The following is a 14,047-nucleotide window of genomic DNA, read 5'->3' as shown; positions in this document are numbered from 1 at the left end:
GTAAGCGTAATAAAGACGAATTAAAAAATTGTTTGGCAAAAGAATGACAAAAAATTAACATTCGCTATTTACATAAAATAATTTGTGATATACCAAACTGTTTAAAACGTAAGGGATATATAACCCAATACATGTTAAAATTTTGTTTAAAAAACCTGTTGCGATTTTATGATTCGAATTTTTAGTGCTCAAATATTGTCGTAATATAAAAATTCAAAATTTTAAATTTTAAATTATTTAAAAAAAACTGGTGTAATTTTATTTTGTAAGATATAATTTGTAATTTATCTTATTTAGTCGCATTGAAATATTTTTATTCTTTTCATTTGCTAGTAATTTGTTTTACGAAAAGAATGTTTATCTTATAGGTATATACGTATAGTATTGTGTTTGATTAATTAATTTATTATTATAATTGCATCTGTCTTTTGTAGCACTTTTTTAAAGCAATTAGCATGGACGAATGATACGTGATGTTATTTTTATTCGTGCATATAAATATTGTGTTGAACAGCAATGTTTTTTAAACTCGAGGTCTTGAAGTCCTCAGTAGGTCATATAATCGATATTATTGATTGTGATAAGAATACTATAAAATAAAATAAGATTGTTAATTTAAGATAATAAGTTTATAGAATGTAAATAAAATGTAAACTTGCAATAATTTCTGACTACTTATAATAGTAGTCTGAACTACTATAATGCAGGAGTAGAATTATGATCCTCTTTTTATAGAGCATGAAAATTACATCGAACGTAACAGTTTTATTTTTAACAAGTGAAGTTTCTGAACCAGCTAAAGGGTAGTAATACATCAAATGTTTAATTATTTTCAAAGTGTAGCCAAACTGTTCGATTTAGTTTGTGCATCATAAACAAATTATGTGAACGAATAAATTTAAAAGCCTAATTATAGTATAAATAAAATTATCAATAAATATTGTCAATTATAATCATTTGTGTAGAAACTGTTTCTACGAGTTATAATACAAACAAACTTTAACGTAATTAAAAACAATTTCAGAACAGTGATATGACATATAATAAAATTTAATAATATTATACAAATCGATCGTAATATTAATACTCTGAGAACTTGTCCATTGTTAGAACTTCTACAGAAGTGTCTTCTGATTCACAAGGTATTACTTTGTATTTTATGAACTATTTCAATTACTATTGTACATATATTTATTTACATGTATACGAAATTCAACAAAATTTTATTGTATTTGAAATTTTCTTATTATCTATAACATTATAATCAAAATATTTCAAAGCTTTTGTGTGAAATTACGTAAGGGCCTTATACGTACACAAAAGAGTAGGTAGGTACTGCTTATCATTAATATCAATAAAAACTGACAGTGGTTGAAAGTAAGTTAGAAAATACTTTCATTGATAACGGTTATCAGTAACAAAAAAAAAAAATCCATCATCGATAATGATTATTGGTAATTAAACAGAAGTCTTTGATCAATAATGGTTGCCAGTAATGAAAAATATTTGATCATTTATAATGGTTATTCATAATCAGAGCATTTAAAAACTAATATTTTTTAATCATTTAATTTTTTAAGAGTTTCCTTAAAATTTAGTGATCACTTTCTTTCATTTAAATAAAAATTATCCTTTTGTTAATAACTTCTTTCATGCAAATTTTAGAAACTACTGTTATCGTTAGTCCTGGTTTACTTTTACTCCATTGGGAAAATTCTAATTTTCGATTGTTACTTATACAAGAAATTGTAATTGTAGCATGCTGAATTAAATTGCTCATACTATAATGTATTTATTCTTTATTGTAAATTAACATCGATACATACATAATCACGCCGACCCAGATTTCTTACGATGGTTACAAAATCAACGAATGAAAAGCTTTTTACATTAATCTTTTGGTATAAAACATGTAATTACTTGCTAAATAAATAGTTACATTCTTAACTGGATGTTAACAATTACGGGTAACAATATTATATAATTTAGTATTACAAAACTTTTGCATTTTAAGGCTCCATTACCGTTGTCTGCTACATGTTACGAATGTATATAATCTAAGATCAGCTATGTAATATCTAGTACTCGAAATTAATTAACGACAAACGCAACGAAAACATGGCTTATATAGCTTTATTCACGAGCCTTATCTTTTTATAGTATCTTGCAACAAATTATCTAACAAACATCTTAAACAAGCTTTAAAGGTACTATAATATAGGCATTAAAACCGATATAATTATAATAACGAATAAATTAATTAAATACGATACTATGTATACATATAAGATAATTGTGTTTATGTATACTTGCTTGTACTCGAAGTGTATTTACGTAATTAATTATCTTTTCTCATTGGGACGAAAATGCTATAAACAATACTATAAAGAAAAAACATTATACTGAACATATACAATTTTAATAAAAGAATTGTTACAGAATCCACTGAATGGAAAACTAATCCATAGTTCACTTACTGGTAATCTGCTTTCGTCCACTTTTCGTAATATTGAAACATAAAGTATCATAATACTTATATCGATGTATTATTCGTGTTATGCTAATTTGTATTTCACTTGTTATTCTTTAACTATTTTTACCATAAATAATTTTGATATTTTAACCAGGATGTTACATATTAGCGTTTAGAGCGTTGTTTAACTACGGCAATATGAAGTTAATTTGAACAACATATGTGTGTTTTAATCCACGTTATTTGTTACTTTACTTACGTAAAAATGTTTTGAAAATTTATGCATTTTAACATAGTAAAATTTAGATGGCCGACAGTTTTCAGTAACATTATATTAATTTTCAAAGTTTTCGAAACATTACAGGAATTTTAAGATTACATTACAATCTATAAATGATGGAACATTAACATAAATTTTGATTCTTACTTATGATAACAATCACTGTTGCATGTATATTTTATAAAATAAGATATGGAAAGAGGTGGTTTATAAATCATCGGTAAAGAAACTTTTCTTAAATATTCGTGTTCGATCTGAAAGTACTTTTTAAAATGATTAAGTAATGATAAAATTAACAGTAACAAATAATAGTTATATAGTTTCTAAATATTGATTAATAATAATAATACATGCGTATCTTGTAAAACCTTTAAAGGTATCTTTTTCGTTGTTTCTGAGGAATAATGTTCAGTAAAATATTGATAGAAAGAATCTACTAATTTCTTTCCAAGTTGTATATACATGTTATTATAAGAAATATAAATACAATTAAACTTTTGTGTCACGTATAAGAAGAATCTTTAAAAACATAAGATTACCAATTTAATAGAAATATTGTATTTTCTTAAGACGTTTAAAAGAAAATTCAGTTTCAAGTGTATAATACCAAAACTAATATTTTTTTCATATTTAGACGTTTCATTGTACATATATCGTATCTTCTTATAAATTATCGTTGCTTAAGCGAGTTTTTGAGTGACTTTTACGTGTAGATATCTATAGAAACGTAATATACATAACAATATAATACATCTATCAATCGTGTCAATTGGTATTTACGACAATTGAGTTTTATTGTAAAACAATTAAAAGAAATGATAGTATATATTGTGTTGATAATATTTTTTTCGTGGATTACACTTTTACACTTCAATCGTTTATATTTACATTAAACTACATATATTTCAAGTAACGTAACATTAAATGGCTATGGCAAATGAATTGTATGAGAGAGAATTTCTTCCTTGTGATAAATAACAATAACGAAGACTAAATTTCTTGACTAGCCTGGAGCCATTAAATTTTCGTAAATTTTCAAACCACACACATTAATGCATATTCTTTCAATTTTTACGGTAGTATGCTTTTTGTTACATGAAATAACAATAACAGTGTAAATCGTAGTAAAACGAGAAAGAACGAAATTCTTCATGCAAAGAGAACAAAGTTTTGTACTGTTTCGTTTTTACGAAAAAATATTTTGGAAATTTACTTGATACACATACGATCCGACGTTATTTAATTTAACCCTTTGCACTGCAAAAATTTTTATGATATAATCGACTAGAAAGCCCAGTACTTCCATAACAAAGCTTTTTGGAGTCAAGGATCACATTTCGTGAAGAAAAATGTTATAAATATTTGGAAATTAATTTGTATATTAATATCCTTTCCCAATTTGTCGTGAGAAACATGAACGTTACATTAGTGTTCATAACTGTTGATTAATTAATTTTTCCAATTACTCATCTTTTTATTAAAACTTTATTTCTTTTTGCATGAAAGATTATCTCCCTTTTAATCGCATTAACAAATTATATCTCATCCTATGTGTTGAAATCCTTCATCAAAATAAGGTATGAAATGCGACAATGGAATTATTTACAAAATGTTCAATATTCATATTAAACTAGTGATGGAAACAGTGAGAAGTTCTTTCATAATATTTAATAGGCTACCGTTTTTACTTAAATTACTTTAACCCTTTTACGATGTAATAAAATAACGAAGCATTCGGAACAAGTGACTTAGAAAGTAATTATCTTTTTGTTGTCAAGATCTCTTAACATTTGTGGCGTCATACATTTTACTTTTTTTAGCAAATAAATTTTGATAATTCTTTTATATATAACAGTATTATAATTAGGAGAAGTAAAATTTGCAATTCTTTGTTTGAAATGTATCAAAGAGAGTGACAGGTTGTATTTTCGTATTGCACCGAGAATGGATTACATCGACGAAACAAAATTTGTTTCTTTGAATATATCTAACGAGTTTGCGGCGGTCGTACCTTAATTCGTTGTTTCTGCGTGCGAGGCGAACGCGATGTTACGCGAAATTCAAGAGGTAAGTCGTAGCAGCGACAAACACAACAACTTGGGAACTTAAACCAATCGCTGAAGATACCACGACACTCGTTGTTCGGATCGTAAGCTAACAACCGATGAAGTCTGTATTGTTGTTCGCATCTGCATCCATCGCGACAGTACATCTGCTTGTTTTCGTGTCTTTAAACAAACAAAATGATAGTCAATAATCCCTTGTAATTGTTCAAGCTACTGAAGATGAGAATCTTAAAGCGGTACATATCTTATTTGAATCATTTTCTTCAAGGTTTTTGTAAGGGATCTATCGAGTTTATTTTATCGGCATTTTGAAAAAAATATACGAAGGAATAATAACGTTTACTGTCTTGTTTTACAAGTGTTTTAAGAACTAATTAAAACTGAAGTAGTTATAAGAAAAATATTTGTTGAAGTACATGTATAAGTGTATTGATACACTTAAAGGAATGAAATGCATATAAAAATAAATAAATTGGATAACTTTGATTTAAAAACAGTTCTCTTTCAAAGCGACACAATATGATAATAAACTAACGGATGGAAATATATATTATAATTACTAGACCACGGATTCTTATACATTTATGGGAAATTTAAAAATGCACATAATACGTAAAATTATATAAAATATGCAAAGTTTTACACTTATCTATTGCAATAGTTAACAGATAAACCAAATTGTTTAAGTTCTATTTCTTTATATAAAAATATGAATTTGCATAAATATCCACAGTTCCATAATTACTTATTTTTCATGACATTTTTAGAAAACCTGTTTAAAAGTGTTACAGTGCTGATATTGTATAATATTGTTGATGTAATGTGTAATACTATGACATCAACAAGTATTTAATTAGTGTTATCTTATACTAACAAATATTTCAAATATTTTTCAAAAGAATGAATTAGAATGTACAATTTGAAGTGATAAAGTAATTAAAATATTATGATACTCACGTGCATTTTTCCCAGTGAACGTATTGCTCGAACGGATAAAGATTCAGAAGTGCCAATACCTCGCCCCTGGTATTATTCGCCCAAAACGGCGCAACCACTTCCTCTTTTACGGGACAAGCATTTCTGAAATGTTTTTAGTATATGTAGAAGATAAATTATAACTGTCAGATTGGATTATATCTGTTACATATACATATATATACGCGAAATTCAAGAGGTAAGTCGTAACAGGCTATAATTGTGCAATTGTACAGCGCATTTTTTAATTTCATTTCTCTACACTTATTTCTCTATTCTTATATTTTTTTTTTTTTTAACAAAACCTGTTAGAAAGTATGAATATCATTAATGATATTTTACTGTTTGAGAAAAGAAACCTTAATCGTCCTAGTGACTTCTTAAAATAAAATATAAATTTACTGTTACACATTAATTATAAATAAGCAAAGAAATATTACCATAAATAGGTAAGAAATATTTCATATGCATTTTAAAACAATATCGATTAGGTATACATTATGCAGAGAACTCTTACATCGATGTACGTATGACCTACATAAGTATGCTATGATATAAAATGTATTGAATATAACTGTACTCATAGCAATGCAAATAAAGATGTAACAAAATTCGATTTTAATAAGTATAACTTCTTAATCACATAAACTAATACATAAATGATCATATCAATATATATATAGAGCATTTAGAAATTATTTGTCAAGAGCATCATAACCTTATTCTATAGCTCTACATCGGTGAAGATCTGTAAAAGAAAGTAGCCGTAAAATTGACCTTGACCTTAAAATTCAAGGTCGAATTTTTTGTTGCATCGTATTCTACACATCGTGGGAATCAAAGGTCTCAAAGGAACCATGGTACTCAATCATTCTCTCGTACTCAACCATTCTCCTAGAAAAAAAATGTTAAAATGGCATTAGTTTCTCAGCTCGCTTTAGTTAAAATGTGTTTACATTTTGTAGTTAGATGCTGGGAAAATAGTATCTAATCCAGATCTATCATTATGTATCCAATATCTTCCTTTCTTTTTTCTTCCTTTCTTTCTCGCTATTTAAGTAGTCTCAAACTCGCATTTCTACATTCCGATCAAGTTTCTCTCTACGATCGTGCATTGACTTTAGATGATGATAACGATATTCGATCCAATGTTTCAATTGTTCAACGCATATAATCCATTCATTCGAACGATACACAATTTCTTTCACGCTATTTCACGTAATTTCGTACCCAAAGGAAGAAATCCATTGGTCAAAACTGGTGAACGAGTAGGCCATAAGCGAGCAGCAAATTTGCATACTGTCCATCGCGACCCAAACATTTCATTTCACCAGTGTGAGGTAGAGCACCATCATCGACCGATTCGCCAATGTTATCGTCGTTTAAAATCGGTGCGTAATCTTAGGAAGAAACACGACCGGAATATAAAATTGCGAGTCCGCTTAAATAGCTGCTTATATAGCGAGAAAGAAAGGAAGAAAAAGAAAGAAATGAAGATACGGTATATGTAATGGTGGATCTAGGGTAACTACGTATGAAAATAGATGATATTTTCCCGGCATCTAACTACAAAACGTAAACATGTTACAATTAAAGCGAGCTGGGAAATTAATGGAACTTCAATATTTTTTCCAGGAGAACGATTAAGAAGTTGCGACCTACGCTTCCTTTGAGACTTTTTGTCCTCGTCATGAGTAGAATACGACGCAACAATAAAATTTCACTTTGAATTTCTAGCTCAAGGCCAATTTTGTGTTTACTTTCTTTTACAGATTATTACCGATGCGAGGTGTAGAATAAGACTACGATGCACGTGACAAATAGTTCTCGAACACCGTGTTCTTACATAAAAGAAATTTATTCATTGATCCACCGTTCTTCCTTTTCCTGTCTATTTTGTCGTTCTCTTCTATCATCTTAAAAAATAATTTCGCGTTTTCAGCTTATGTCGTTCTATTGTTTTAATCATAGGCAAGTGTTAAGGAAGTATTAAGAGTGTGTTGAACAAGAGTGAAACACCTTCGATAAATTCACAACTAATGCAAACAAATCGAGAGACACTTACACTCCTCGAAGCTTCAAAACCGGTTGTTCCTGTTGATCTTTCGCGGCGGCGTCCTGATACAACTGTCCTTCCATAGTCGAAGCTTCCGGCTTAATGGCAGGTCGATATTCCGGTCGTGGCCTGAACTCTTGTTCATCGATCGAACTCAACGTCTCATCCTGAACAGTTGTTCCTTTCGGCGTTGCAAATAGACTCTCGCTGCCATCGACTTCATCCGGAAATTCAGTGATGTCCGACAAATTTACCGTCGACGTTTCATCGAGGCTGGATTCAGAGACCTCTACGACTTCGCCAGCTTCTCCCAGCACCTCGTCGACTCTGTCTATCTGCTCGAGAATTTCGTTGATGGTGAAATTTTGCTCTTTCACGGCGTAAGAGCTTGTCGCAACAGGCGACGTCGTCACCTCGTCCGCGGAGTTTCCTTTTTCTTCATTTGTCCTATTTACTACTAAACTCGTTATCGAAGGCGTGGATTGAGTGGTTGTTTCACGGGTAGGCGAAGCAGTTGACGTTATCGTCGATGATGTCTTTTCATTGGTGAAAGAGGCGGTAGTTGTCGATGATGTCTTTTCCTTGGTGAAAGAGGCGGTAGTTGTCGATGCTGCGGTTGTGCTAGTGGTCGTTGTCGAAGTTGAAGTAGTAGTCTTCTCGGTTGGTCGGAAATGAGGCCTCGTGTATTCGCTTAATTTTGGAAATTTGTTTACCCGCTTCGCGACATTGTCATTGAAGGATCTGCTTGTAAAGCTCCGTCCCTCGAACTCGTTGCCGTTTAATTTGAAATCGTCTTCTGACTCGAAGTACTCGTAGTCGTGCATGTACTGATATTTTCTAAAATATTGTTCGTGAATAGGTAACGCATTGTATAAGAAAACAATGTAATAAGAAAGAAATTTGTTAAAATGTGTTAAGTCTGGAATACACAGTCAGGGACAAAATTGAGTGGCCATTCGTCTACTCTATTAAAGACTGTTGTACCTAATTACATAATATTTATTACCACTACTTATTTTATTTCATAAACTTACCTATGATCGTCAGCAAGATGCTGATAATAATCGTCGTAGTTTAACTCGATGTCATTTCTCTCGAATTCAGCTCTTAATACATTGATATGCCTTTCATCGCCATACATGCGCCTCATTAATCCTTTGTTTTCTTGTACGAAACGACGAACCGCATGCCTAAAATTATATAATAAATATCTTCAGATAGTTCTTTCTAATATATTGATTTCAGTGATAACTTTTAGAAGAATTTCTATCAGCTTGATGTTTGATAAATTTAAGGTATATTATAATTCATACGGATATTTTGTAGTCTAAACTCATACTGAAATTTCGATTTTCTTGCTACTAAAATATTCGATCTAAGTGTGTTATTCTTCAATAATATTTAATCAATATCTTTTGTTTTCACGTCGAGTAATATATGAAACGTATAGTATTCTTAAATTTCTAACATGTATGTACATATGTATTACTGTACGTGTGATTTAAAATTAATAGATAATAAAATATTTAAAAAATATTATTATTATTGTTAATTTAATATACTATTAATTTAAAGTATTTACTAAAAATTACAAAATATTTTAGGAATATTCTTAACCCCTTAACCTACAACTACGGGCATAGCCCGTAGTACGATGATCGGGTCAAACGTAAATATTACGGGCATAATACGAGTCATCGTACTACAGAAGTCGTGCGAATGGCTGGAAGGCTGTGCGAGTAAAGACAAAATTCTGTAATTATCAAATATTTTCAAATAATTCAGTTAAGCGTCTAAATATTTATTTCAAAAAATGTTAATGTATTTTCGTAGATCTATCTTCGTAAATGTATTTTTAAATTTCGACTATACTCGTACAAAGTATGCATAATTGTACTATAGCTCAATATGTAATCTTTAACGTCTTTAAACCTAACATGTTAAACAAACAGTGCACAAGCGCAACGCAAACTTTTATTTTCTTATAAGCATTTTATCAATATTTAGTTCTATTATAGATATAAATATGTATATTTAGTTATAAAAATGTCTAAACTTTGAGGTACATATACATGTGTATATTCAGTGAAAGTTGCTAAACTGGAAACCTAAGTATCTCTATCTTATTTAAATCACTTATTATTTAAAGAAGCTCTATTTAAATTTCTTTATTTATATTTGGAACACCTGGTGTACTTCTACTGCTTTTTACCTCACAAAATTCTTTATTCTTTTAATCTTAAATTTAACTTTTAATTTTTCTAATTACTTTAGTTTAAATTTACGAACAATTTATTATCGTTTAATAAATCTACTCAATTGAACTAAAATTCAGTTAAACGATGCACATAGTTACAACAAACACTATTAACTATTTGTGTCAGCGAGGTTGAATAAATATAACGAATTCATTAAATCAGGAATGAAATGTGAAATGAAATGAATATTATTTCATACAGTTGTCATTACTTGGAGCCTGTTGTACCATAGAAATTATAGCATGTCAAGTTTGTGTACGCATTGTCGAGAGTAAAAGTACGTCGTTTCCTCAATACTCTCACAGTTTAGTCACGTAGGATTTTAATAATTGAAGCTTCAATGTCCTGCTTAAAATTCAGATCAGCAATGATACCTTTGAATAGTGAAACTCCCAGAATATGTCTCTGCCCGTATTGTCAATTAACTTTCTACTGTCAATGAATTCAATGTAACTTTTTATTGATATTCGTTTCTTGATATTATCAGTTTGTGATCCAATTAATCAGTACGCTAAAATTCTTGGTGTTTGATTATTTAATTTCTGGACAGATTATTGCAGATTCTCAAATTTGAATTTTATGTGTTTCGTTTATCTCAGATTGTTTAATATCTTAGCTACTTTTATCGATACGAAAACTTGTGTCAGAACAAGGTTAATTAGTTCAAATCGATGAATATTATAATTCATGATTTTCTTCTTCAAGATCCTTTATCCTCTTTCACAAATCATGATAATACAAATAAAATTTTTCGTTCAATATATAAAGTACATAACATCACTCCGATTTCCAATATAAAATATCACACGTAAAGTGTATTATAATTAATACATGAAATATATTAAATATAATATACGTCTGAAAGTTATATCCGAATTGGAAATCTTCATTTTATTCATATTGCACAAAGAACTATTTAAAAGCTAATATCGGTTTATTTAAACATTTCATTGGACAAATGATTTTATTGGCTTACCAAGGATAAGAGCTACCAGCTACTGTACACCAGTTTTGCTGTCGAAAATCACAAGGAAGATTTACCAATCTTGCGCGGCCAGCTCTAGAATATGGTTTACTGCATGCCGAGGATGCGTCATATCCAAAGGTGCTTGGTCCACCTCCTTGACATCTTACAAGCTGATATGTGATCACCTACGCAAAGATCGAATTAATGTTAGATACACTTACGTATGCTGCCTCGCTTTCTTTTAAATTTTTAAACGCTATTTAATGTATTTAAAAGGAACAGGTTTTAGTAATTTTATATCTATTTATTCCTTAATCGATTAATCTAACTACTTCCTCGATCTCAAACTACGTTATAGACTATGTTTCTTCTGTGAACTTTTATACATGCTTCGAATATTACCGAGTGTACCTTAAGTATGTGTTTGTAACTTTCTATTTTGAGCAGGAAGGATAAGATGTAGAATATATCATAATATGTATTAAGGCATAAGAGTAAATAAACACATAGTAAATATAATAGAACTTACTCTCCGATAACTATTTGGATAAAGGCTACTAGGTACAATAATTTCTTTACATAAATTTTTGCCCTGAAAGTTTATCTACAGTAGAAATCCAGTTGAATGCATTTTGTAACATTCTAAGTAGTATTTTCATATGTAGGAAAAAATTACCATAACGATAATTTTAAATCTATCCTTTATTATTTTTCAAGTGTTGTATCTTCTATTCATTCACAGGTTTGAAATATTTTGATAATGTTGACCTTCTCATTTCTTTGATAAAATAGAAAAATGTTAAAATTGATATGATTCTCCGAACATCTTACATCTTCTTTCATATTTCTTTATACATTCATGATATATATCAATCGCGAAATTATTCTTTCATTCAATAGGGAAGAAGACTTTTGAAACGCAATTATAAATTATCTATAATAATTACAAAAGATATATTGATTTAAAAAAATGTACAAGATACATATCTGTATTCAAGATAATCCGATCCAGAGAGGCAATCACCCCCTTACCAAGAGTAATAAGATACAAAAATATCGTGTCACATTCTGAAAAATCTGTTAGTAACATCAGTATCTGTTAGTACAATTAATGTAAATTTAATCATTCCGACTACAGTGTCAGTACAGTGTCAGTTTACGACAATTTGTGTAAAGAATACTTACAATGCTTTAATCATGACAATATATCTTACGCATTTCACTTCACAGATTTGCGGTGATAATACATGTTTCCAATCTATTATTATAATTTCTATGTTATGAATGTTTAAACGAAGTTATATAAGGTTTCTCAAGCTCTTTAAAAGAAAGCTTTTACTTATAGGAAAACGTACTGGATATCGGTAATACACGTTTACATAGCTTAAGAGTATGAAGTTACCGTAACATACGTTTACAAATAAATGAATAAACACGCGGGATCTACATACTTATTACTGGACTTAGTAAAACCTCGCGACGAACAGAGGAGTTTAAAACGTGAAACATATAGTAACGCTCACCTGGAGGACGAGATGCACAATCACATTCATAACTCGCGTTTGATGTTAATTCGAAGCTTTGGACCGGCGAGCGAGGTCCAAGAGTATTAATCGGTGATCACGCTACTAGTATGCAGACGTAAACCGTTTTCACTGACAGGAACGTTTGCCGGCGTAAAAAAGGACAGGGACAGGCGGTACGGTGGTTCGCGGCTACATGACAGCACCTCTACGCGCGAGGAGGACGCTTTCATTACTGACCGTGTAATCAGCCGGCGTCGCGTGCGATGCCAGGGTTCGGGTTCGCTCGGTAAAAGTACAGAGCAGCAGGGAAGCAGAGAACAGCGAACCGCTCGCGTTCGACGCTCGCTTGACCGAGAAGCAACCAAGACAGAGGCTAACAGAGAAAGGGTGCAAGGAAGAGAGAAGACACGAGAAGGAAGGAGGAAGGAACGGGGAAGAGAGAGCGCGCGTCACCCGGTGAGTAGGTCACCGCGGAGGGTACCGTTACATTTCGGCCCATTGATGTGTGTCACGGGGCCCCGCAGTGACGTAGCAAGGGCCCTCCTAGGCGCTGGCGCAACAGACCTCTTCTTGCTCGGTCAATTAGGAGAAAGGTAGCTAATAGCGCGTATCTCGTGCCTTTAGCCTTAGCGCAGTGCTTCTTCCCGATCGTTTTTAATTATGCACCACCGCAATACCTCAAAGGCTTTCATCCCATCCATAACATAACAGTCAACCAAATTCTACAAAAGTATCTGCATATAATGATAGGTTAAATAAAAAAGAAAGAAAGGAGAGTAGAGTTAAATCGTTTTTAATTTGACTGCTTTCAATAAATGTAAATTTGGAGAATACAAAAGGTCGTTTATGTCCCAAATTGTTATATGGATCTAATAGAATTGTGACAAAATGTTCATTTTATTTCATTAATAGTAGCGCATCCTTTGGGTAATTAGAAAACCAATAGCATATAAAGATGTTGTATTGAATGAAGCGACTGTTAGCGTATAAAACAATGATGATCTTTTAACTTTCTATCACTGATGCAGGTCACGAATGCAACATAATTTTCTAACTGCTCCAAAGATATTAAAAATTGCTCTCTCGTTGATTGTTCGCTTCATATCGAGGAATATTGTTCTAAGCGATCATCAGGAATAGCTATGTATATTGTTCGAAACTGATGAAATGTGACGCAATATCGGCTACTTAACCGATTTTGCGAATCTATAGTATTACTAGGTTTTTCTTTCTTTCGCTTTGGGCCACCGTTTGTGTGGGATTTCGGACATGTTGCTATATCCTTTCTCTTTAGCATTATCTTTTGGCTCGCGATCAGTTGTTTGAGGAAGGTTAATGGATCGTGCTATCGTACGTCCCTCTCTGACCTCGCGTCTCTTCTCTTCTTGAATTTCTAATTTGGGATTCCAGACATTTTTTCTATTTCTAAACGCCTTTCCCCCTATG

General features: G+C 31.1%; 1 protein-coding gene across 1 annotated transcript; it reads right to left on the bottom strand.

Moving 5' to 3' along the window:
- Positions 1 to 4,532: 4,532 nt before the first annotated feature.
- Positions 4,533 to 12,965, bottom strand: LOC126916595 (protein spaetzle 4). Its single transcript, XM_050722544.1, has 6 exons — positions 12,599 to 12,965; positions 11,085 to 11,260; positions 8,885 to 9,040; positions 7,860 to 8,687; positions 5,777 to 5,899; positions 4,533 to 4,981 (listed from the first exon to the last, which is right to left on the bottom strand). Exons 1-6 carry the CDS (start codon positions 12,626 to 12,628, stop codon positions 4,741 to 4,743), a joined length of 1,554 nt encoding a protein of 517 aa, XP_050578501.1. The 5' UTR covers positions 12,629 to 12,965; the 3' UTR covers positions 4,533 to 4,740.
- Between the last annotated feature and the right edge of the window lie 1,082 nt (positions 12,966 to 14,047).

This window comes from Bombus affinis, chromosome 5, assembly GCF_024516045.1.
Source record: "Bombus affinis isolate iyBomAffi1 chromosome 5, iyBomAffi1.2, whole genome shotgun sequence".
Classification (NCBI taxonomy): Eukaryota; Metazoa; Arthropoda; class Insecta; order Hymenoptera; family Apidae; genus Bombus; species Bombus affinis.
Note: the sequence above shows the minus strand (reverse complement) of the source record. Positions and strands in the feature narration are given on the sequence as shown.